Here is a 23,758-nt window from a genome sequence, read left to right as displayed (position 1 = left end):
TACCAAAACCCAGCCTCTGAGGTCAAAAACAACCCCGATGTAGCCTTCAATGAAATAGAGTTTGACACCCCTGATGTAGATTAAACCTATCTGCTATTGTTGTGATTGAGTTTATGCTTTTCCATTAAGCCACATGTATTTGTGCATGAACACAGTTTGACTTTTAGACCACCAGGCAATTCCTGCAGGAACTCTTAGATGTTGAATAAAACTGTTAAGTAAATATGCCCCAATTCTGGTTGGCATCGTAATGGGAAATTGCCTAAGCTTCTGTGGGGTGCGGGCGGGGGAGATAGGTAAAATCCCACGGGAAACAAATGTTTTCCAAGTTCATTTATTTCGGTCATTTCCTTTTCTTAATGGGCAAGAATAAAAGGTAAGACTGGTGAAATTACGTCTGTGTATAATCTGGTACAATGCTGGAAAATTGATTGGGCTTTCTTTTTTGTTTCATTCTTAGTATATAACGGAAACCGAGGGAAATTTGCAGAGAGCACGAGCCTTGCTGGATGCAGCGCAGAAGGAGAAAGTAGAGTTGCTGAACCAGTTAGAAGAGGAGAAAAGGTATCTGGAGTTTGAGGGTTGGGGAGTTGAAAATAGAATGGATGTGAAATATGGCTTGTTTGCCTTAGGAGAAGGCAAATAATCAAGCTTGGGGGCGCAGTGGTTAGAATGCCGTATTGCAGGCTAATTCTGCCGACTGCCAACAGCTCGATTCTCACTGGCTCAAGGTTGACTCAGCCTTCCATCCTTCCGAGGCAGGTAAAATGAGAACCCAGATTGTTGGGGGTCAGATGCTGACTCTGTAAAGCGCTTAGAGAGGGCTGTAAAGCACTGTGAAGCGGTATATAAGTGCTATTGCTGTTGGTGACAAGGTATTAATATTGAAGTGGGTTACAGGTAATTCCGGACTTGGCAACCACAATTGGGACTGGAATCTTGGTTATTGAACAAAACAGTATTGAACAGATTGCAATCACAGGACCATGGGAATGCTGCAGTGGGGTCTGAATTCCAAGTACCAGTCAGAAGTATAGGTAGTCCTCGACTTAATGACCAACAGTGAGCCTAAAATCTCCATTGTCAAACGAGACAGTAAGCTTTGCCCCATTTTACAACTGGTCTGGCCATCATTGTTAAATGATTCCCTGCAATGGTTAAATTCAAATTCAAATTTAATGAATTTATATGCCGCCCAATCCCGAAGGACTCCGAGTGGCTTACAGAAATACATCAAAGATAAAAATTAAAAAAAGAGAAGAAAAGCAGATTAAAAAAAAAACTTCATGCACTCAATCTAGGCGGGGCTGGACCTCATTCATGAGGTCATCAGCCCCAGGCCTGCTAGAATAGCCAGGTTTTAGTAGCCTTTCGGAAGGCCGAGAGAGTGGGAAGCGTCCGGATCTCTGGGGGTAGATCATTCCATAGGGTCGGAGCAGCTACAGAGAAGGCCCTCCCCCGAGGAGTCACCAGACGACATTGTCTGGTCGACGGCACCCGGAGAAGGCCCATCCTGTGTGATCTTATCAGCCGTTGGGAGGTATGTGGCAGAAGACGGTCTCGCAGATATCCGGGTCCTAGGCCATGTAGGGCTTTAAAGGTGATAACCAGAACTTTGAAGCGTGTTTGGAGACCGATAGGGAGCCAGTGCAGCTCGCGGAGGATAGGTGCAACATGGGTGTATCTCGGTACACCCAATATCGCTCGCGCGGCTGCATTCTGGACCAGTTGTAGTCTCCGAACACTTTTCAGGGGCAGCCCCATGTAGAGTTAAGTTAGTCACAGAGTTGTTCAGTGAATTTGGCTTCCAGCTTGACTTTGCTTGTCAGAAGGTCAGAAAAGGAGATAGCAGAAAAGGGGATCTGTGACATTGCAACCGTCCTAAATATGAGTAAGTTGCCAAGACTCTGAATTTTGATTGCATCACCATGGAGATGCTGCAGTGGTCATAAGTGTGAAAAACAGTCATAAATCTCTTTTTTCAATGCTGTTGTTATTTTGAACGGTCACTGAATGAACTGTTGTAAGTCGAGGCCTACCTGTACCACTCATTCAGCACTCTCCCAAGTTCGCACAGTCACTGAGCAAGTGGTCATTAACCAAGGATGACCTGTAATGTTCTAGGGCCATGATGGGGAACCTATGGCACATGTGCCAGAGGTGGGCACACAGTGCCCTGTCTGATGGCACGCAAACTGTTGCCCCAGTTCTGCTCTACTGCGCATGTGCGCGTGCGCCTCCCACCAGCCAGCTGGTCTTCGGGTCTCTGCCGTGCATATCCGGGGGTGTGGTGCATGCGAGGAGCCACATGTGCAGGGGGTGGGGGGGCGTGGGGGGGAACACGTGTGCATTGCATTTTGGGGGTTTGGGGGCACGCACACATGCATGTGCGCACACGCGCTTTGGGCACTCACTCCGGAAAAGGTTAGCCATCAGTGTTCTAGGCAACAGGAGAGAGCCAGCTTGGTGTCCTGGTTAGACTAGAAACTGGAAGACCATGAGTTCTAGTCCTGGCTTGAACATGAAGCCAGCTGGGTAACCTTGGGGCAATCTCACTCTCCCAACCCTAGGAAGGAGGCAGTGAAAACTACTTCCAAAATCTTGGCCAAAAAACTGCAGGGATTTGTCAAAAATGTCACCAGGAGACAACACTGACTCAAAGAGACCAAAAAAAGAACATTAGCAATGATGATCATTCTATAAACAGCAATAAATCAGCTTGTCTGAGTTCCATTTCATAATCTGAGTTACTTGCTATAAGAGGGTGGATGTAATAACTTTGGAAATTTTTCCACCTCTTTCTTCTGACTTTTCCCTTCTTTTACAGGAAGGTAGAGGATTTACAGTTCCGTGTTGAGGAAGAATCCATTACGAAGGGAGATTTGGAGGTAATCGACAGCATGACCGACCTTTATTAGACTTTATACAATAGCCAGAAAGATTGATGATCTCCTCTGCACTTATTCTCTGTCATCTCTTTATCTTTTAATAAATTGAGTTTTGATTGGCTAATGCAGGCTTTTACGTGTGTTTTGCAGAATGGCAAAGACAAAATAACATTGCTGGGACTCCCACATGGAGAATACGACTAGTCTGTTTTTACAGTCAATCCCTGAACGGAGGGGTTCCCATTTTTTATTGGCTTATTTTGCACGATTCTGGAACTTGTTTGGCTCAGTAAATTAGTGTGCAGATCAAATCACAAGCAAAGGTGAAGATCACGTCTGTGCATTTCCCTATTCTAGTTTTATTTCTAGTTTAAACAGAATCTGCTTGAGTATCTAGTAAGTAGGGGAAATGGTGTCTCCAGCTTACTCCACTTTGTAAACTCGTATTTCAACAAAGATTGTATAAAACCCAACAGGTTTCTTATATTCATCTAGGAGATGTTTTACTGTTTTGAATAGTTATCAACACCATCCTATACACGTGTACTTAGAACTAAGCCCTACTGATTTCAATGGGACCTGCTCCCAAGTAAATGCTCTAGTGCTCTAGATGTGTTGAATTTCAGCTCCTTTCATTCATTAGCAATCATGATAGCCCAGTTCCCACGCATCTAGAAGGCACAAGCTTTAGGAAGGCTGATATAGGAAATTGCTCATATCTCTTCCTTGATTAAAATTTGATTTAATTTATAAAGGAATGCAGATCATGTTGAGCACCAATTAAAACAGCATTCATGCACATCTGCTGGCAGTCTGACCTCGATAAAAAAGGCTGAGTTAATGTAGCCTAATTTTGATGTTCTGTTCGTGGTCCAAATGCACAAAAATTGCCACAATCAATTTTTTTTACTATGCTCCCTAAGATAAATGGATTGTGCACACTAGGATGGATGCAAAGGAGAGACTCCTAAGATCAATGCTTTTCAAAAATTGCTCCCCCGATGCATCTGACTCAAAGATTGGCAGTTCGAATCCCTAGCGCTGTGTAACGGAGTGAGCTCCCGTTACTTGTCTCAGCTTCTGCCAACTTAGCAGTTCGAAAGCATGTAAAAATGCAAGTAGAAAAATAGGGACCACCTTTGGTGGGAAGGTAACAGCGTTCCATGTGCCTTTGGAGTTTAATCATGCTGACCACATGACCACGGAGACATCTTCAGACAGTGCTGGCTCTTCGGCTTTGAAACAGAGATGAGCACCTCCCCCTAGAGTCGGGAACGACTAGCACCTATGTGCAAGGGGAACCTTTACCTTTAAACCTACCTGAGTTGGCAGCAGTTCCCAGGCTCGGTGACCTTCTAAAATGGATGTCCATGGAGATTCTCAGTCAACCAGGACATGGTTGTTCCAAAGGAGATTTTTCAAAAGGCAACTGGACTTTGTTTTTCCTTGAAGACGTTGCGTTTCTCATCCAGAAGCTTCTTGGATCAGAAGCACCACGTCTTCAAGGAAAAATCAACATCCTGTTGCCTTTTTGAAAAACAAACAAACACCTTTGGTATGTCTAAGATGGATTTGACATGAATTGTGGCTGAACATCTTGTCTCTAGACCAATAATTGACATGATTATTGTCAATAATCTGGCGCAGTTGTTTGAGCTGTTTGGGAGGGAAATTCAACTGGAGTTGTGACATGAGAGATATACCAATGCATTTTACGAGTTTGTGTCCGTGTTTGCAGTTGTGAAGAGGATTTACTTGAAAACTGTCTTTCTTGCAAAATTGTTGCATTCACACCTTACATCTTGTGGTGGATGGCTGTCCCTGTCTTTACCAATCTGGTCCTTCTCCCCCACCCCTATTGTGTAAACTGTCTTTCTTCACTTTGTATACTGAAGAAGATAATTTGCAGGCATCTCCATTATGATTATTATTATTATTATTATTCCCTTGTTCTCTCCTGTTTGCTTTCTTTTCTTCCTTTGGTTTCCTTCCTGATGTGTGACCAGACACAGACGCAGCTGGAGCATGCTCGAATACGGGAGCTCGAACAGAGCCTCCTGTTTGAGAAGACCCAGGCAGCAAAGCTTCTCAGAGAATTGGAGGAGAGCAGGGTAATCCACCCAACCACCTTTGCTGCCCTCACCTCATGCTAGCCAATGCCTGCAGATCCAATTGCTTGCTGGCTATGTCGATAATTCCCTATAGTTGTTTTGTTTTTATTTTTATTTAATTTGAGCTTCCATGTTTCATGTTAACATCTTCTTTTGCAATTACTCCCCCGCTCTCCACAATCTTTTCTTCTCCATTTCTCTGGAGATGAGAATACTTCGTAGTTTTGCCTTCTTGGTCTGTTGGACAACAAATCCTCCCTTTGATTTCCATTCTGCAGCTTTTCATGTTATTGTTTGGATTGGACCAACTTTGCCACTCCGTCATCCAGCTTAACAATAATCATCGGTTGAATACAGAAAGCTGTTTACCTGATGATACCCTGTTTCCCTGAAAATAGGACTTCCCCGGATAATAAGCCCAATCGGGCTTTTGAGCGCATGTGCTAAAATAAGCCCTCCCTGAAAATATTGCAACACAGCCGCAGCCATGTGATGACCACGCTCGCCGCCTTCTTCATTTCAAAAATAATAAGACCTACCTGAAAATAAGGCCAAGTGCTTATTTCGGGGATCAAAAGAAAATAAGACCCTCTCTTATTTTGAGGGAAACATGGTAGCCGTTTGGTTTTGCAAGTGGTTGTGTCTTTTCATGGTGGTATCCCATGAATAAGAGGCTATTCTTTTGTCTCTAATCTGACCATCGCACCCCATTGGAGAGCAGGGAGGAGGAGGAGGCACAATTCATTCCCCTTTTTTTCATCGCCTGAAACCCCTCGCCAGCTCTTTCCGTGCACGTGACTTGGCTCTTGGTAAATGGCAAGCTGTATTCACCCATCACCATTGCAGAGTTGCTTGGGCCCCCAGGAATTCTGCATCATAACTTAACTCTGCAGGTTCAGCCTTTTGGAAAGCATGGTAAAAACAAGCATGTAGGTATCAGGATTCTTGTCGAAATGGATGGCATTAGATACTGGGATGAAGCTGGATCCTTGAAGATTTTTTTTTGTGTAGCCTTTTTCATCTACCCCAATTTAATCTAATAGCCTGCTCGTTTTTAATCCTGAGAGTACAGGAGGATTCTATATAATTGTCCATTTGGATACCCTGTTTCCCTGAAAGTAAGACCTCCCTGGATAGTAAGCCCAATTGGGCTTTTGAGTGATGCGCTAAAATAAGCCCTCCCCCAAAAATAAGCCCTCCCTGAAAATATTGCAACATAGCAGCAGCCATGAGGTGACCACACTCGCCACCTCCTGCACCTCAAAAATAATAAGACCTCCCCGAAAATAAAGCCAAGTGCTTATTTTGGGAGTCAAAAGAAAATAGGACCGTGTCTTATTTTTGGGGAAACATGGTAATAACTCAGAATAGGCTTACATGTATTGTCAAGTCATATTCAAAGCCTTGAGTGTATTTCATGCCTGGGACCCCAATTTTGTCCCTGTGGAGTCATCCAAGGGAACAGAGAATTTGAAAGGCCCAATCAAACTGCAGACAAGTGTAGTAGATACATTGGTCTTTGCGCACACTAATAGTATCTAATGACATTACCATGAGCTAAAAAATAAGGCTTCACAGATAGTTCAAGATAGCTCTTTTTTTGGGGACTGATTTGGAATTGGATAATTGCACCTCAATCCTATAAAACAGTGGTCTCCAACCTTGGCAACTTTAAGACTTGTGGACTTCAACTCCCAGAGTTCCTCAGCCAGCTTTGCTGGCTGAGGAACTCTGGGAGTTGAAGTCCACAGGTCTTAAAGTTGCCAAGGTTGGAGACCACTGCTATAAAAGATTCAGAAATATGTGAAATTTCCAAATTAAAATCCCACTCAGCAGCTAGAACCCAGGAATTCTAGATTTGGGCCTTAAGTCTTCTAGGATGTTGTATTTTCATTCATACTACTTAATCGCGTAATTAGACATAGCTTCTGGGTATCTTTTTTATATAAAGTTTATTCATTAGATTAGATTTTGATTAGATTTCTTCCAAGAGACTGAAGTAATTCTGTGGAGATTTCCCTTTATTTTTTCCTCATACTAGGATCCCCTTGAGGGTAGGTTGGACTCAGAGAGAAGGACTGATCCAAAGCCAGTCCCTTATGAACTTTAACGGCTGAAGGTAGATTAGAACAAGGAGTGTGTTGCTTCTACAGGTAGTCCTTGATTTATGACCACATAATTGGGTCATAATTGTGGAATCTCTGTTGCTAAGTAAGGCAGGTGTTAAGTGAGTTGTGCTCAATTTTACCAATCGTGTGGGGGACTGCAGCCATTGTAAATACTCAAATTTTGATCAAACTGTGAGGATACATATTCTGGTTATCATTTTCTTCAGGGCTATTAGAACTTTGAATGGTTGCCAAATGAATGGTTAAAAGTCAAGGAGTACTATAGTTCACCTCTCAGGGTTCCAAGTAATAGAGCCACAGCAAGCAAAACTCTAAGGCAGATGGATTCTTCAAAGAATAGCTTTATTGAGTATATCATATTGGCATAGATCTGGTGAAAACCGACTCTCAATGTTCCCGCAGTTTCCACCAAATTAAAAGTAAAAGTTTGTCACTTTCTCAAAACAATCAGTCACATGGCCCAATCGTAACGCTGTCTGGTTGCCTGGTGACATCGCTCCTCCTTCCTCTGACCAGTTATGAGAATGTCCTTGGTTCCCAAGAGAAAGTATTTTGTTTTGCCTACAAAAGCCCAGCTATCTCAAATCCCCCCTCCCTATCCCTCAGCTCCAGTGTGGCAACACTGAAGCTTCCAAGACGGCTTCGGTCAGGTCAGCTTCAGGTTTGACATCACCACCTGTAGCGGTATACCGCATTGACTCTTGGGACTGACCCAAAGTCTCCGGGGAAACTTCTGTAAACTAAGGGACACTAGATCCAGGATTTCCTGCCCCTAGTCCACCATACTATATTGGGTGAGAGAGAAGGAGAGAAACTGAAAGTTACCCAGTGAATTTCTAATGGAGTGGGAGGCTAACCGGCACCGAAGATTCTCATAGGTTTAGTCTAAGTTAGCCACTGTACCAAAAACCACTGGTTTTCAACCCCAACTATCAATCTTTTGTGAAATCTGCCCTATCTTTAAAAGGAAAACAAGCCTTTACGATGTGCAGTATTTTTAATTTGTGATTTTCGCCTCTGATGATGCCAGGATTTCTCCATAGTTTGCCACTGTTGTGATCAAGGAGGTGTAGTGTTTTGTTACTAGACATAGGACTCATATATACAAAAAAATGATTCAATTTTTGTTTGTTTCTTTCATTATTACCTCTATATACAAACTGGGAAAGCAGTTTTGGAGTTTTTCTTCCTAGTGTTCTTTTTTAAAAAAATGGTTTTGTTAGATTGAATTTGAATTATTGTTAAGTGTTTGTAATTTTGCCTTGAGCTACTGGGGATGAGTGAAAAATAACTTCAACAACCTAAGTAAAAATGAATCGATTTGTGCTGTTATTACCCGTTCTTCCCTCCAAAAAAGCCCCTGAAAATTATCAGTACAAAAGGTAATAGCAATATGGATAAAACAGCTAAACTAGAGGAGGTAATTTTCAAAACATAGTTGTTGTTCAAAGTGGGGGGTTACATCTCTTGGTTATGTAGGGAAGTGTCATCTGTGTAACTGCTGCTGTCCAGATGTTGACTGTCTAGGCTAGGGGCAACTTAAAAGACCTGTACTGATCTCTGTTCTTAAGATTTTTGGTTTTAAAACCGATTTGCTCCTTCTCATCAGTTGGAGAGGAAGGACTCACTGGAGAAGAGCTTCGTGCTGGGAAAGATTGAGGGCAAAAGAAGAAAGGGACAACAGAGAATGAGGTGGCTGGAGGGTGTCACCGAAGCAGTCGGTATGAGCTTAAATGGACTCCATAGGATGTTAGAGGACAGGAAAGCCTGGAGCAACGTTGTCCATGGGGTTGCAATGGGTTGGACACGACTTTGCAACTAACAACAACAACCACCAGTTGAGGAATTTTATGGGAATGAAGCTCGGCCCTTTGGGTTCACCCAGAAGCATGTTTGGGGAGTGAATGAATGTTTTAGAATATTTGGGGCAATTTACTTTCAGAGAGGAAAAGCATGTTGAAAGTTGGATTTGACTTAGGAAAATTCCTTCGGTTGATAAGCTTCATCTATCACACTAAAATATAATGTGGCTTCTTTTAAGATTAGCATCTATGACCCATGATGGCAAACCTATGGCACGCGTGACAAAGTGGCAAGCAGAGCCATCTCTCAGGGCACACCAGCTGTTGATCATTGCTCTTCTGGGTTCCATGCAGGTCCGTGTGTGCAGGAGTGCCGGAAACCGGAAGAGCAGCTCCCTGGCACGTATGCGCACATCGGGAAGCTGAGCTTCTTGTTTCTGGCGCGTGCATGCGTGCCGGCCAGCTGGCCTTCAAGTATGTATGCGTGCCAGAAACCGGAAGACCAGGTGTCCGGGGAACTGCTTTTCTGGTTTCCGGCACTCCTACATGTGTGCGCTGGGGAGCTGCTGTCCGGTTTCCGGCGCTCCCCCATGTGCACTCCCATTTTGGCACTTGGTGCCGAAAAGGTTTGCCAACAATCATCTAGTCCATGTGATCTGCTGCTGTAAACATGGGGAGAGCCAAAGCTTTAGTTTCTGCTGCCCCAAGGAATAAGATTACATTGGTATTTTTGAGTTCTAGTGTTTGTTTCTTTAATTTGTGTAGCCGTCCACCTCAAACCGGACTCTAGACTGAAAACTATCTGTCAGGGTTCCAAATAGCATCCAAAAGTAAATCAGAGTCCAAGGCAAAGTATTGCTCAGAGTTCCAATTTATTAAGATTTAGATTTTTTTTAGATTTTATTCAACATTTATATGCCGCCCTTTTCCCTGAGGGGACTCAGGGCGGCTTACAGCAATGGAGGGAAGGGAGTGGAAGACAAGACTTAAAAGAAAAAGAAATGTGAATAAAAGAAATTAACCATAAAAACACAACATTCACTCAACATTCGGGCGGGGTGAGAGTAATCCTATCCCCAGGCCTGACGGGATAGCCAGATCTTGAGGGCTGTGCGGAAGGCCTGGACTGTGGTGAGGGTACGGATCTCCACGGGGAGGTTGTTCCATAGTGTCGGAGCTGCAACTGAGAAGGCTCTCCTCCGCGTAGTCGCCAGTCGGCACTGACTGGCGGATGGAATTCGGAGGAGGCCAACTCTGTGCGATCTGATGGGACACAGGGAGGTAATTGGCAGGAGGCGGTCTCTCAGATAGCCAGATCCACTACCATGGAGCGCTTTATAGGTGGTAAGTAAGACCTTGAAGTGCACCCGACGATCAACAGGTAGCCAGCGCAGCTCACGGAGGATCGGTGTTATATGGGCGAACCGTGGTGCGCCCATGATCACTCGCGCGGCCGCGTTCTGAACTAGCTGAAGTCGCCGGATGCTCTTCAAGGGCAGCCCCATGTAGAGCACATTGCAGTATTCCAGCCTAGAGATCACAAGGGCTCGAGTGACTGTTGTGAGAGCCTCCCGGTTCAGGTAGGGCCGCAACTGGCGCACCAGGCGAACCTGGGCAAATGCCCCCCTGGTCACAGCCGACAAATGGTGGTCAAAACTCAGCTGTGGATCCAGGAGGACTCCCAAGTTGCGGACCCTGTCTGAGGGGTGTAAATTTTGCCCCCCCAGCCTGATTGATGGAACGTTAGCCGAATTTTTGGGAGGAAAACACAACAGCCACTCGGTCTTTTCCGGGTTGAGCACCAGTTTGTTAGCTCTCATCCAGTCTTTAACAGCCTCAAGGCCCCGGTTCATCACGTCCACCGCTTCATTGAGTTGGCACGGGGCGGACAGATACAACTGCGTATCGTCCGCATATTGGTGGTACTTAATCCCGTGCCTCCAAATGATCTCGCCCAGCGGTTTCATGTATATGTTAAATAGCAGGGGGGACAGAACCGAGCCCTGCGGCACCCCATAGGTTAGGGGCCTCGGGGACGATCTCTCCCTCCCCACCAACACCGACCTGTCCGAGAGGTAGGAGGAGAACCACTGTAAAACAGTGCCGCCCACCCCCACCTCCCGCAGTCGTCGCAGAAGGATACCATGGTCGATGGTATCGAAAGCCGCTGAGAGCCATGTTGGCCCATCTGGGAAAACCTGAATCTAAAAGCTTCCCGGTTTTCCCCACCCAGTTGAAAGTTCAAGACCTTGCCCCCACACCCACAAGTCTATCACATGGTCCAATCTCCCACTGCCACGCTGGCAGTTCCACCCGTCCAGTTCCGGTCAGGCGCAGAGGTGCAAAGACAAAGGATGACCTTGGCTTTCTAGAAAGAATTTTGCTTTGGCTACATAGCATCTAACTCCGTACAATCCCCCCTCCCGTTTTCCCACCATAGAAAATGCATAGTAGAATAATAGAAAGTGTGGCAGGCCAAAGATCCAAAAGAAAAGATGGCTGCAGGCCTGACACTATCATTTAAAAAATAAAAAATAAAACACAATATCAAAAAAGAAATAAAATATGGAATAAAATAAATATAAATAAAATATAAATAGTAGCCAAGAGATGCTATAATTCATTGGTATCAAAATGCCAGAAAACAGAATCCTTCACATACTTGGGACCCCCGATTGGGGCATACTGCCAGGTTTTCTTGACCTTCCAAAAGACCAACTGTCTTAGAGCCATCCTCATCTCAGGATTAGATTTCATGTGATTTTGGTAGAGGACAGTAGATTTCAGGTAAACCCGAGGAGAAAACGTTGGAGACATAAGAGCAGTTCAATAGTGACATCCGTTATTGTGTAACAGACAGGCAGATGCTCCCAAACAAATACAAATTTGTACTTCTTTGGGAGATGCCCTGATTTTCATTAGCAACAAAGATGATTAGGGGACTGGAGGCTAAAACATACAAAGAACGGTTGCAGGAACTGGGTATGTCTAGACTGATGAAATGAAGGACTAGGGGAGACATGATAGCAGTGTTCCAATATCTCAGGGGCTGCCACAAAGAAGAGGGAGTCAATCCAAAGCAGGACAAGAAGCAATGGGCGGAAACTAATCAAGGAGAGAAGCAACTTAGAACTAAGGAGAAATTTCCTGACAGTTAGAACAATTAATCAGTGGAACAGCTTGCCTCCAGAAATTGTGAATGCTGCAATACTGGAAGTTTTTAAGAAGAGATTGGACAACCCTTTACCTGAAGTGGTGTAGGGTTTCCTGCCTAAGCAGGGGGTTGGACTAGAAGACCTCCAGAGTCCCTTTTAACTCTGTTATTCTATTCTGTTCCTCTATTAAGCAGAAGTTTGGATCAGGAACTTTTGTATCCTTCTCTAACTTTCAACTTTTAGAGGTAGTCTTGGAGTTGATTCAAGTGGAGCAGTCCATATTGCCAGATTTCCCTCTACTTCCTTTTTACCATGATTCATAAACCGAATGTGCTGTGCCCCATCAGTTTCCCAGCTGCTTATAAGCCCATCATTAAACATTAACCATGGTCAGCAATTTGCTTATACATCCAGCACCATTCCTTACACATTCCTTTGGAACATTTCCGTTAATAACTTCTAACCAATTCTCGTAGGTGGGTGGGTGGGAGGGTGGCTGGTGGTTGGTTGGTTGGTTTGCTGGATGGCTGATACATCCTTTTACACCAGGGTAAAACATGCAGTGAGCAAAGCATCAATGACTATAGAACAATTGAGCAAATCTGGCAAGGCCCAATTTAGCAATTTAGGGCTGAGAGTTGAAATGCCTTTTAATAGCCTTATGAAAATAATCTGATATATCGCTTGACAAGAATGATGGCATTTATTTATTTATTCATTCATTTATTCATTCATTTATTTATTTATTCTTACTTTACTTTGTACTTTCAGCAGTCCCCTAGGCTGAACAAAAGGTTTGTTTTCAAGATGGAGAATGCTGGGACTGAAGGAGTAAGTTTTCAAAAGCTGCCCAGCATGCCTGCTTAAACTCTCAAGTCTTGAGGTATTTAATCCGCAGGGTTTCTCAAACTTGGCAACTTTTAAGGCATTGGACTTCAACTCCCAGAATTCCTCAGCTGGCTGGCATGCTGGCTGAGGAGTTCTGGGAGTTGAAGTCTGTATGTCTTAAAGTTGCCAAGTTTGAGAAACCCCGATCTAATTGGTGGTGAAGATGATTGCAGAGTTAATAGAGGGGAATAGAGTCAAAATTTTGCATTGTTGCATCAGACCAGTGGTGCAATGGAATCCTAATTTGGGAGGCTGCCTTATTTTCTACCAAGTCTAATTCAATCTGACAAAAAAAAGAATTTGTTTTTAAACATTTCTTTTAAAGTAGAAGAGGTATCACTGAAATTCTTATGAATAAGCGGTTGTTATGCTGTTCACTGAATTACAAAATGTCAAATTCGGGCTTGACCAGTGGTGGTTTCCTACCAGTTCAGCTGAACTGGTAGTGGTTTGGTGGCCTCGGTCGCTGAAACTGGCAGCAATCCAGGCCTGCTGCACACCCAAACCAGTTCTCTGGGTCGTGTCATAGGCGCTGCCATCTTGTTTTTTGTTTCTGTGCATGTGCAGAACAATTTTTCTGCGTATGTGCGGCAATGCAGCACAACCCACGAGCAAACCAGTAGTAGAGCCTGCCGAAACCTACCCCTGGGCTCGATGGCATATTTTTACAAATATCTCAACTGTGGTCTCCATCAGATATCTGAATTGGTACATACCATTTCATTACTTTGTTGTCTTATCTCCACTCATTTTTCCAGTGGCTATTCTGATTGTCAATTGTGGAATTTTCATCCCCACCGTCTGGAGATCGCCAGATTACAGGAGACTTGGTGTACAGACCATGTTTTTTATTTTTTTTAAGGAGAAGCGGTGTGTGTTTCTAGGCAAAAAAGTTTTCTCGTTGCTTTCTAGAAAATTGCAAAAGAACAGAATGGAACAAATTCCAAAAGAAAGAAAAGCTCAATGGAAAATTTACCCTGGTGCAAAAATAAAAACGAAACTCTGAAGCCTTCAGAGAATGAAATCTGTTTTACTGCATAGGTATTTGTAAGGTGCAATTCCTTTTCTAAGAGCTTTTTCACACATTTGGTAGCAAAAGGATACTTAAGATATTTGCCACCACTCTTCTGTCCAGGTTATATGATGTTCGCCATACCAACTCAAAAGACATTTGCGTAATTTATTTAGGCAAGTTGGTTAAAAGGTAACCTACCGTTACTACATCCCATTTGCTAGTTTATGCTCAGTGTATTTTGAGAACCCAGAAAACGATGTTGAGCATGTTGTGTAAACATTTCATTACATTCATATTCTGGTAGTTACAGATTCAGAATTCTGGAGGTTGTAATCCAGCACTTTAGCTAAAGGGTTGGTTAACACCTTTATGCATCCCTAAAAGATCTCATATTATACAGTAATATACTTCAAAAAGAAAAAGCTTCCACAATGAGTGAAAAAGCTCTTAGGGTTTTCAGGTACGGGGGAACTATGGCCATCCAGATGTTGTTGAACTCCCATCAGTCCTAGCTAATGGCTTTAGATGGATGATGGTCAGCTGCATTCTAATGACAACTGGAGGGCTGCAGGTTACCCACAAGTACACACGAAATCGCAAGCAGTGATTCTAATGCATGCTTGTATCCTTTTCATCATCTTTTTCAGTTAACTACCGTGGCAGAGAAATCAAGAATCCTTCAGCTGGAGGAAGAGTTGACCTTAAGGCAAAGTGAGGTGGAAGAGTTGCGGGAATGTTTAAAGAATTCCCATCAGCCAGAGTCTCCAGATCACAGCCTGGGCCTGCAGACCGAAACTCTCCGCTTACGTGGCCAGTTGTTTTCAGCCAACAAGGAGCACCAGAAAGAGAGTATCCAACTGAAAGAGAAGTATGAGAGGACTTTGAAGAAGCACCAGCAGGAGGTTGAGAAGTTGAAAGCTGTCAATGAAAAGTACTCCCAAGAAATTGTGGACCTCAAGCAAAAAGTTCAGCAGGCCACCAATGAGAACATGGGCTTAATGGACAACTGGAAGTCAAAGCTGGACACGTTAGCATCAGACCATCAGAAGTCATTGGAGGACCTCAAGGCTACTTTGAACACAGGCCCTGACAGCCAGCATAAGGAAATAGTGGAGCTGAAAGCTGTAGTAGAAAGCATCAAATTGGAGCACCAGTTAGAGATGGAGAACCTAAAAGCTAAGCATGATATTGAGATGGCAGTTCATATTAAAGAAAAGGAAAGCCTTAAGCTGAAGGTGCAAGAAGTCAAGGAGGAGATGGAAGAAAGCGACAGCAATTGGAAGAGCCAGTTGGAAACCAAAACGAACCTGCAGCTGATGGAACTTCAGGACTTGAAGGATAAGTGTCGAGATGCTGACCTCAGAGTTCACGAGTTGGAGAAGCTACACAGTGATTACAAAGACCAGGCACAAGCCATCGCTTTCTTGAAAGAGCAGATCTCCTTGGCTGAGAAAAAGATGCTGGACTATGAAACCCTGCAGAAAACTGAGGTTCAAAGTAAACAAGAGATTCAGCGGTTGCAGGAGAAAGTTCTTGTGTTAGAGAATAAATTGCACTCCACGGAGCCCCTCCACCCTTCCCAACCCACCAATGTGAGTGTTTGAGTTGAAAGACCAGTGTCCATGAGTAGCTATTGGCTTTTTAATTATTATTTTTTTGCCATGAATCCCTATCTTTATTCTTTTGTTTTTATTTTACTTACTTACTTACATACATACACACAGACACACACACACACACACATTATAGAGCCGAGGTGGCACAGTGGTTAAATGCAGCACTGCAGGCTACTTCAGCTGACTGCAGTTCTGCAGTTCGGCTGTTCAAATCTCACTGGCTCAGGGTTAACTCAGCCTTCCATCCTTCCGAGGTGGGTAAAATGAGGACCCAGATTGTTGGGGGCAATTTGTTGACTCTGTAAACTGCTTAGAGAGGGCTGAATGCCCTATGAAGCGGTATATAGGTTCCACCACAAAATCGCGGAGGACAAAATTGCGCTCGACGAAAGCGCGCATTTGACGTTATCACAGCGCGACGAAAACATCGTGCTGTGATTGAAAAATGTAAAAATAAAGCAAAAACCTTACCCTAACCCCCCCAAACCTAACCCTAAACCTAACCCTAAATCTAACCCTAAACGTAACCCTTAACCTAACGCTAAACCTAACGCTAACCCTTAACCTAACGCTAAACGTAACCCTAATGCTCTAAACCTAACCCTAACCCTAACCCTAACCCTTACCTTTATGTGAATTGGCTTGCTTTAATTTTATTTTTATTTCAATTTTTAATTTTTTTCGTCGCGCTGTGATGACGTCAAATGCGCGCTTTCGTCGAGCGCGATTTTGTCCTCTGCGGTTTTGACGGGTCACGGGTATATAAGTCTAACTGTTATTGTTATTGCTACTATATACATACATACATACATAAACACACACACACACATACGTACATACATACATACATACATACATACATACATACATACATACAGTACTGTTAGTACAGGTGTGAAAAAATGCTGTAAACAAAGAATGCTTTCAGAAATATAAATAATGATTGTTTATTTCTGCCAATTTTCAAAATGCAAAGTGAGCGAAGAAAAGAAATATCTAAATCAAATCAATATTTGGTGTGACCACCCTTTGCCTTCAAAGCAGCAGCAATTCTTCTAGGTACACTTGCACAAAGTCAGGCAGGGATTTTGTAGGATTATAGTCAGGTGTATGATCAACTAATTATACCAAAACAGGTGCTGATGGTCATCAATGTCACATGTAGGTTGACACCCAGTCATGAACTGAAAGAGAAACAGCTGTGTAGGAGGCTTAAAACTGGGTTAGGAACAGCCAAACTCTGCTACCAAGGTGAGGTTGTGAAAGACAGTTTCACGTCATGGCAAGATTGAGCACAGCAACAAGACACAAGGTAGTTATACTGCATCAACAAGGTCTCTCCCAGACATAGATTTCAAAGCAGACTGGAGTTTCAAGATGTGCTGTTCAAGCTCTTTTGAAGAAGCACAAAGAAACGGGCAACGTTGAGGATCGTAGACGCAGTGGTCGGCCAAGGAAACTTACTGCAGCAGATGAAAGACACATCAAGCTTATTGCCCTTCGAAATCGGAAGATGTACAGCAGTGCCATCAGCTCAAGAACTGGTAGAAACCAGTGGGACCCAGGTATACCCATCTACTGTCCGGAGAAGTCTGGCCAATAGTGGTCTTCATGGAAGAGTTGCAGCCAAAAAGCCATACCTCCAACGTGGGGAACAAGGTCAAGCGACTAAAGTATGCATGAAAACATAGGAACTGGGGTGCAGAAAAATGGCAGCAGATGCTCTGGACTGATGAGTCAAAATTTGAAATATTTGGCTGTAGCAGAAGGCAGTTTGTTCGTCGAAGGGCTGGAGAGCGGTACAATAATGAGAGTCTGCAGGCAACAGTGAAGCATGGTGGAGGTTCCTTGAATGTTTGGGGCTGCATTTCTGCAAATGGAGTTGGAGATTTGGTTAATGGTGTTCTCAATGCTGAGAAATACAGGCAGATACTTATCCATCATGCAATACCATCAGGGAGGCGTATGATTGGCCCCAAATTTATTCTGCAGCAGGACAACGACCCCAAGCATACGGCCAAGTCATTAAGAACTATCTTCAGCGTAAAGAAGAACAAGAAGTACTGGAAGTGATGGCATGGCCCCCCACAGAGCCCTGATTTCAACATCATCGAGTGTGTCTGGGATTACATGAAGAGACAGAAGGATGTGAGAAAGCCTGCATCCACAGAAGATCTGTGGTTAGTTCTCCCAAGATGTTTGGAACAACCTACCAGCCGAGTTCCTTCAAAAGCTATGTGCAAGTGTACCTAGAAGAATTGCTGCTGTTTTGAAGGCAAAGGGTTGGTCACACCAAATATTGATTTGATTTAGATATTTCTTTTCTTCGCTCACTTTGCATTTTGAAAATTGACAGAAATAAACAATCATTATATTTCTGAAAGCATTCTTTGTTTACAGCATTTTTTCACATCTGCCTAAAACTTTTGCACAGTACTATATATATACGTTATATTTGTGCTGATAAATAAATAAAGGGAGACTAGTATAGATCTATTTCAAGCTATTTAGCTCTCATCAGCTAGCCATACCCTTGCTGGGAATCGGACCTGTGCTCTATTGCCTCTTAGGCAGATGTGTTAACCATTGAGCTACAGAGCTCGACTCCTTATCAGCCAGGCCAGGGTGAAAGGTATATATTTAAAGTCAGAATGGAAGTGTGATCTTCCTCCCATATTTGGGCATACCAGGGGTTGTGACTTTATATATATATACATACACACACACACACACACACACACACAAACACACACACACACATATATATGAATGAAAGAATGCAACATTTAAACAGCTTAATCCATTGGCTCAGTGGTGGTGGTCGGTGGTGGTCAGTGATTGAAACACATAAGGGAATATCACTCCCGCCGACTTGAGTCCAGAAGCAGTTCCATAGGTGGAAGGCGTAGACGTTTCGGTGAGGTACCAACGTTTAGTACTGTACTGTCAGGATCCCCAGACCACTCCTGAGTGAAGGAGTGGAACGTCTGCCAGTTTGAACTGAGGTAATGGAATGTGAGGCAATTGGCAGTTGGAACAGAGTTCTTTTCAGATGGGGAGGGGGAATAGAACTCATTAGCATCAGAGCGTGTTAATTACTGTATAAGAAATACTAATGATCTGATGGTCATTTCGAAAAATCCTTTCTTAGCAAGCACCTAGAAGCCAAGAGGAACATACGTGCCAAATTTCAAGTTTGTAGGCTTTATGGTTCTAGAGATTTCTTGATGAATGAGTGATACTTGGCTTTTATATACCATTAATGTCTAAACTGCTGCGTGTGCAAATGTGAGGGGGTATACTCACTTTTGTGATATACTCTATATATAGATAAGTGAAAGAATGCAACATTTAAACAGTTTAAGCTGTTAGCTAGATGGTGTTTTTTTCTTTTCAAACTGGCCACTATGTTTGGCAGCTTGAATTCTTTCAAAAGGAAATTCAACCATCAAGTAACATGGATTAATTAATGACCTTGGACAGCTTCATTCAGGATTCTATTTTGTTTACTATATTTAATTCATTAATTAAATTAATGAACCAACATTTATTTTTTCTTATGAATTAAGTTACGGAAGGATAAGTAGGTTCTTGAGAACTTACTGACTATTTCAGAGTATTGAGGAAATGTATAGGAGGAAGAAGGAAAACAGACTGGAATGGTGATCACTTTAAATCTTGGTTATTGGACTTCCTGCGATGACGTCACTTCCATGCGGGTGAAGGAATGGTAGCTCTACCAGCCTGGCTCGAGTTTCTGTGGTGATGATCCTGAGAGAGGATGAGTTGAACCTGGAGGGATCAACAGGAGAGGGAGGGGAGCTCGGGTGCCGAAGGAGGAAGCAAGCAACTTCCCTATCGGACAAGAGTAAACCCCTTGAAACCACTGGAGAAGAAATTGGCGTCCATGGCCAATCTTGGATGGTGACTGCCGCACACGAGGGAGAGAAAATAGCAACACAGCAGCATTGATGAGAATATTTAAAACAACTAAAACGGTATAAATTCTATTAAAGATTCTTCAAGCTAGAATTTCAAAGTGTTAAAGCGAGCTGGATACAGCTCAATGTCAGCAGCTATAAGGAGGGTGGAAAGCACTTAATTTCCTGTAGCAATGGAAGGCTTGGAGAGACTTGAGAACGGAATGGAATAAAGAGAAGAGGACAGGACTGTTGGAGTGATTTGGACAATAAACAGAAATTGGAGCCAGACAAATCAGTGACAACAGCGAAGAAGGGGAGATAACTATTTTGGAATACTTGAGAGAAAGTGGGGTGTAGAAAAGCAAACATCAGACTTTGAAGAGGGAAAAAAAGCCTATACGAAAGAAAATTAACAACGCCATCTAGTGGAGAAAGAAATAAGAACTAAACAAAATACAGGACGATCCTGCTGATGCAATCTGAGAAAAAAATATTTTTGTGCTCTCTGAAATCGGATTTTAAAAAATTGAAGGAGAACATTGAAAGAAGAAATATAAATCTAAACTGAATTGTGGTGAGATAAAATATTGTTGAATTGTATTGAACCATATTATATTTGGAAGAGAAAGTGTAGAGGATATATGAACTATCTGTGATACTTTGAAATTATCAACGTTATAAATAGATGACATATTATATAAGAATTAAAATTAAGGCTTTATTAGCCTAAACATATTGTATACCTTGAGAATATTAAAAAAATAGTAATATAGTATTGAAGTAGGGGATGATAGTTTGTAGTTATTAAAGAGACTATATAAGATTGTATACTGAATCAAATCAAGAACGTGTTAGGTTAAATATATTGAATATTGCATGAATATTGTGTGGATTGACTTGCAAACAAACCCAAATATATAGAAAGTAAGTTGTTAGATTGCAGGATTGAATGATATTGAATTGAAATGCACATGGAAGAGGGAAAGTTCAAAGATTGAAGGGGCTGGTAAGAGAGTGGAAACAAGTAGTGGGCTGAGAGAAATATATGTTATTGTGGGGAAAATTGTAAGGAAATTAAAATCAAAAATGACAAGTATAACAACAACAATTAGTAAAATGAATAGGAAGGCAGCATCCAATCCAGCATCAGCAACATCCTCACCCTCAAACCAGCGCACAATTGAGAGCACACTGGGTCCAGAGAAAGCGAGCTCAACAACGAACCTTCAGTGTATGCAAGATGCATTAGCAATGATACAAGAAACAATGCTGAAAACACAAGAAACAATTACAAAAAATCACGAAGAAACTAGGAGAAATCATGAAGAAATTAAACTAGAAATGGGAGAAATGAAGAGTGAGATTAGAAGAATAGATGATAGAATAGGGAAAATACAAAGTGAAATAACAAAAAATGAACCAAAAATTCAAAAAGTAGAAAGAAAGGTAGAAAAAAATGGAGAAGAGAATAGAGATGGTAGATGAGAAGCAGACTACACTAAACAGACAATTGGGAAAAAATAGTATTTTTGGAATTGGAAAAAGCTGGTTTCTTTCTGCGCTTTCAAAATATAGTAGAAGAAAAGGAGGAAGATTTAGGGGAAATAATTACAGAGATTGTTGCGAACATATAACAAAAAACAAACAAGAAACAAGAAGGGACATAGATGAGGGGTACCGAATCCACACAAATTATGCCAGGAGACACAGGCTCCCAAAAGAAATCCACGTATACTTTACTAGAAAATCGGTAAGAGATGAAGTATATAAGAAAGTGAGAGAACAACAAATAACACATAAAGGAAGAGAGATCCAAATTCTGAGACAAATCCTGAAAATAGTGAGAGACCAGAGAAGGCAATATCAGTTCCTTACACAACAATTAATACGGTACAATGTAATGTTCAGATGGCTTACACCAGAGGGAGTGATGATTACCTGGCAGGATAAAAGATATAAAATAGACACAGTCGAGAAAGCAAATGAGTTCTTTGAACATCATTTCACCGCTGAGGAAGAACAAGAAAGTGGAGAGGAACCAGAGAGTAGAAGCCAAGAAGAACAGTCAGTTGAAAACAGGGAGGGAGAAAGAGAAGAAAGAAGACAAGAAAGAGAACAAATAGAACAAGAAGGTAGTAGAATATGAATAGAGACAAGAAACTCAAGGAAACTAAGGGCGGCACACAAACAACAAAACAAAATGGAACAAGAAATTAAGTTACTCTCACTAAATATAAATGGATTAAACTCACTGGAAAAGAGAAGGCAGACTTTGACTAGATTACAAAAAATGGACATAGTATGTCTTCAAGAGGTACATATCAAAAGCTAATATAACAAGCAACTAGAATATCCAAAGTTAGGAAAATTATTTACAACACTAAAACAAAAACAAAAAAAGAATTGCAATATACATTAGAGAATGAATAAACGCAAAAAAAAATTATGCAGATGAAGAGGGGAGGATTTTAATGATAGAAATAGAAACAGAACAAAGAAAAATTATCCTCACAGCAATATACGCCCCAAATAAAAACAAAAAATAATTTTACAAGAAGATCCACCAAAAAATAACAGAAATAGAATATGAGGATATATGTCTAATTGATGACTTCAATGCTATAACAGATATCAACGATGACTAAAGAGTAACAAAAGAAATAAGAAAAAAAAGAATGCTACCATTTACCTTTTTCGAAATGTTACAGGAATTGAGCCTGAAAGATGTATGGCGAGAAAGGAAATAGGAAACAAACAATTTACATATTATTCAAATCCCCACAAATCATGATCAAGGATAGATATGATTTGGTCAATCCAAGAATTGAGAAGAGATACAGAAGAGACTGAAATAACGATAAACACATGGGCAGATCACAACCCAATAAAAATAACAAGGAAAGGACCAAAAAAGAAAAAGAGATGGACAATGAATCAAAGAATATTGAAAGATAAAGAATATATTAAAATGATATAAAGGGAATTGAAACTTTTCTACAAAGTAAATAAGAAAGAAGAAACATTGTTACAAAACCTATGGGACACTACAAAAGCTTTTGTTGACAATAGCATATTTGATAAGAAAAAACAAGGACAAGAGACAAAAACTAGAAACATTAGAGAAAGAACTTAAAAAATTGGAAATGGACCTGCAAAAAAATCTTCAAGAAGCAAAAATAAAGGAGAAAAAAAGAACTAATAAAACATAAATTAAATTTGATGACACAAGAAGAGATGGTCCAAAAAATCAAATTTGAAAAACAAACTATTTTGAAAATGAAGCACTTATAGAAGCGAAGCTACCAAAATCATGGAGGGAAGCATATATAACATTGGTACCCAAAGAGGATTTGAACCATCAACAAATAAAAAATTATAGACCAATCTCTTTACTAAATGCAGATTATAAAATCTTTACATCAATAATGGCAGAGTGAATTAAAAAAAATATTAAATGAAATCATTTACACAGATCAAAATGGCTTCTTACCAAAACGCCAGTTAAAAAACAATATGAGGATAATTATAAACACACTAGAATATTATGAAGAGAATCTGGGAAAACAACTTGCACTGGTCTTTTTAGACGTCCAAAAGGCCTTTGATAACTTGAATTGGCATTTCATTATCACACAGTTAAAAATGATGAGATTTGGAGAAAAATGTATAAAAATGATAGAATCAATTTATTCAGCTCAGACAGCAAAAGTAATAATAAATAGTGACACTACAGAAGATTTTAAAATATGGAAAGGAGAAAGACAGGGCTGTCCATTATCACCTTTATTATTTATACTAACACTGGAAGTTCTATTAACAGAAATTAGAAACAATCAAGAAATAAAGGGATTAAAAATGTAAAAAGAGGAATATAAAACACAGGAATTTGTGGACGGTATGGTATTCATATTAGAGGATCCATTAAAATCAGGAATTAAATTAATTCAAAAAATAGAGGAATTCGGTAAGATAGTGGGACTTAAAATTAATAAGAACAAAACAAAGATCATTATGAAGAATTTCACCAAAAAACAAGAGCAATAATTAGAGGAAAACATGGGAATGCAAATAGTAAAAAAAAGTAAAATATTTAGGAATTTGGCTGACAGGGAAATGCTCAACAATTAAGGAAGATAATTATGTTAAAATGAGTCAGAAAATTAAGAAATTTCTGGAAAATTGGAGGAAACTACAAATATCATTAATGGGAAGAGTTGCCATCGTTAAAATG

At 41.4% G+C, this 23,758-nt stretch overlaps 1 protein-coding gene across 5 annotated transcripts in view; it reads left to right on the top strand.

Moving 5' to 3' along the window:
* CLIP2 (CAP-Gly domain containing linker protein 2) overlaps positions 1 to 23,758 on the top strand; it is a 74,361-nt gene that overhangs the window by 38,738 nt on the left and 11,865 nt on the right. For 3 of the 5 annotated variants that reach the window (XM_087717214.1, XM_087717212.1, XM_087717211.1), the window contains 4 exons: positions 461 to 564; positions 2,828 to 2,888; positions 4,895 to 4,999; positions 14,636 to 15,580. In XM_087717214.1, coding sequence (XP_087573340.1) covers positions 461 to 564; positions 2,828 to 2,888; positions 4,895 to 4,999; positions 14,636 to 15,580 — 1,215 coding nt within the window. The remainder of the gene's footprint in view (positions 1 to 460; positions 565 to 2,827; positions 2,889 to 4,894; positions 5,000 to 14,635; positions 15,581 to 23,758) is intronic. The other 2 variants (XM_087717216.1, XM_087717213.1) reach the window with 1 other exon arrangement.

Source organism: Thamnophis sirtalis, unplaced genomic scaffold (genome assembly GCF_051295495.1).
Source record: "Thamnophis sirtalis isolate CommonGarterSnake01/CBP01778 unplaced genomic scaffold, rThaSir2_p1.2 scaffold_6, whole genome shotgun sequence".
NCBI classification, from domain to species: domain Eukaryota; kingdom Metazoa; phylum Chordata; class Lepidosauria; order Squamata; family Natricidae; genus Thamnophis; species Thamnophis sirtalis.
Note: the sequence above shows the minus strand (reverse complement) of the source record. Positions and strands in the feature narration are given on the sequence as shown.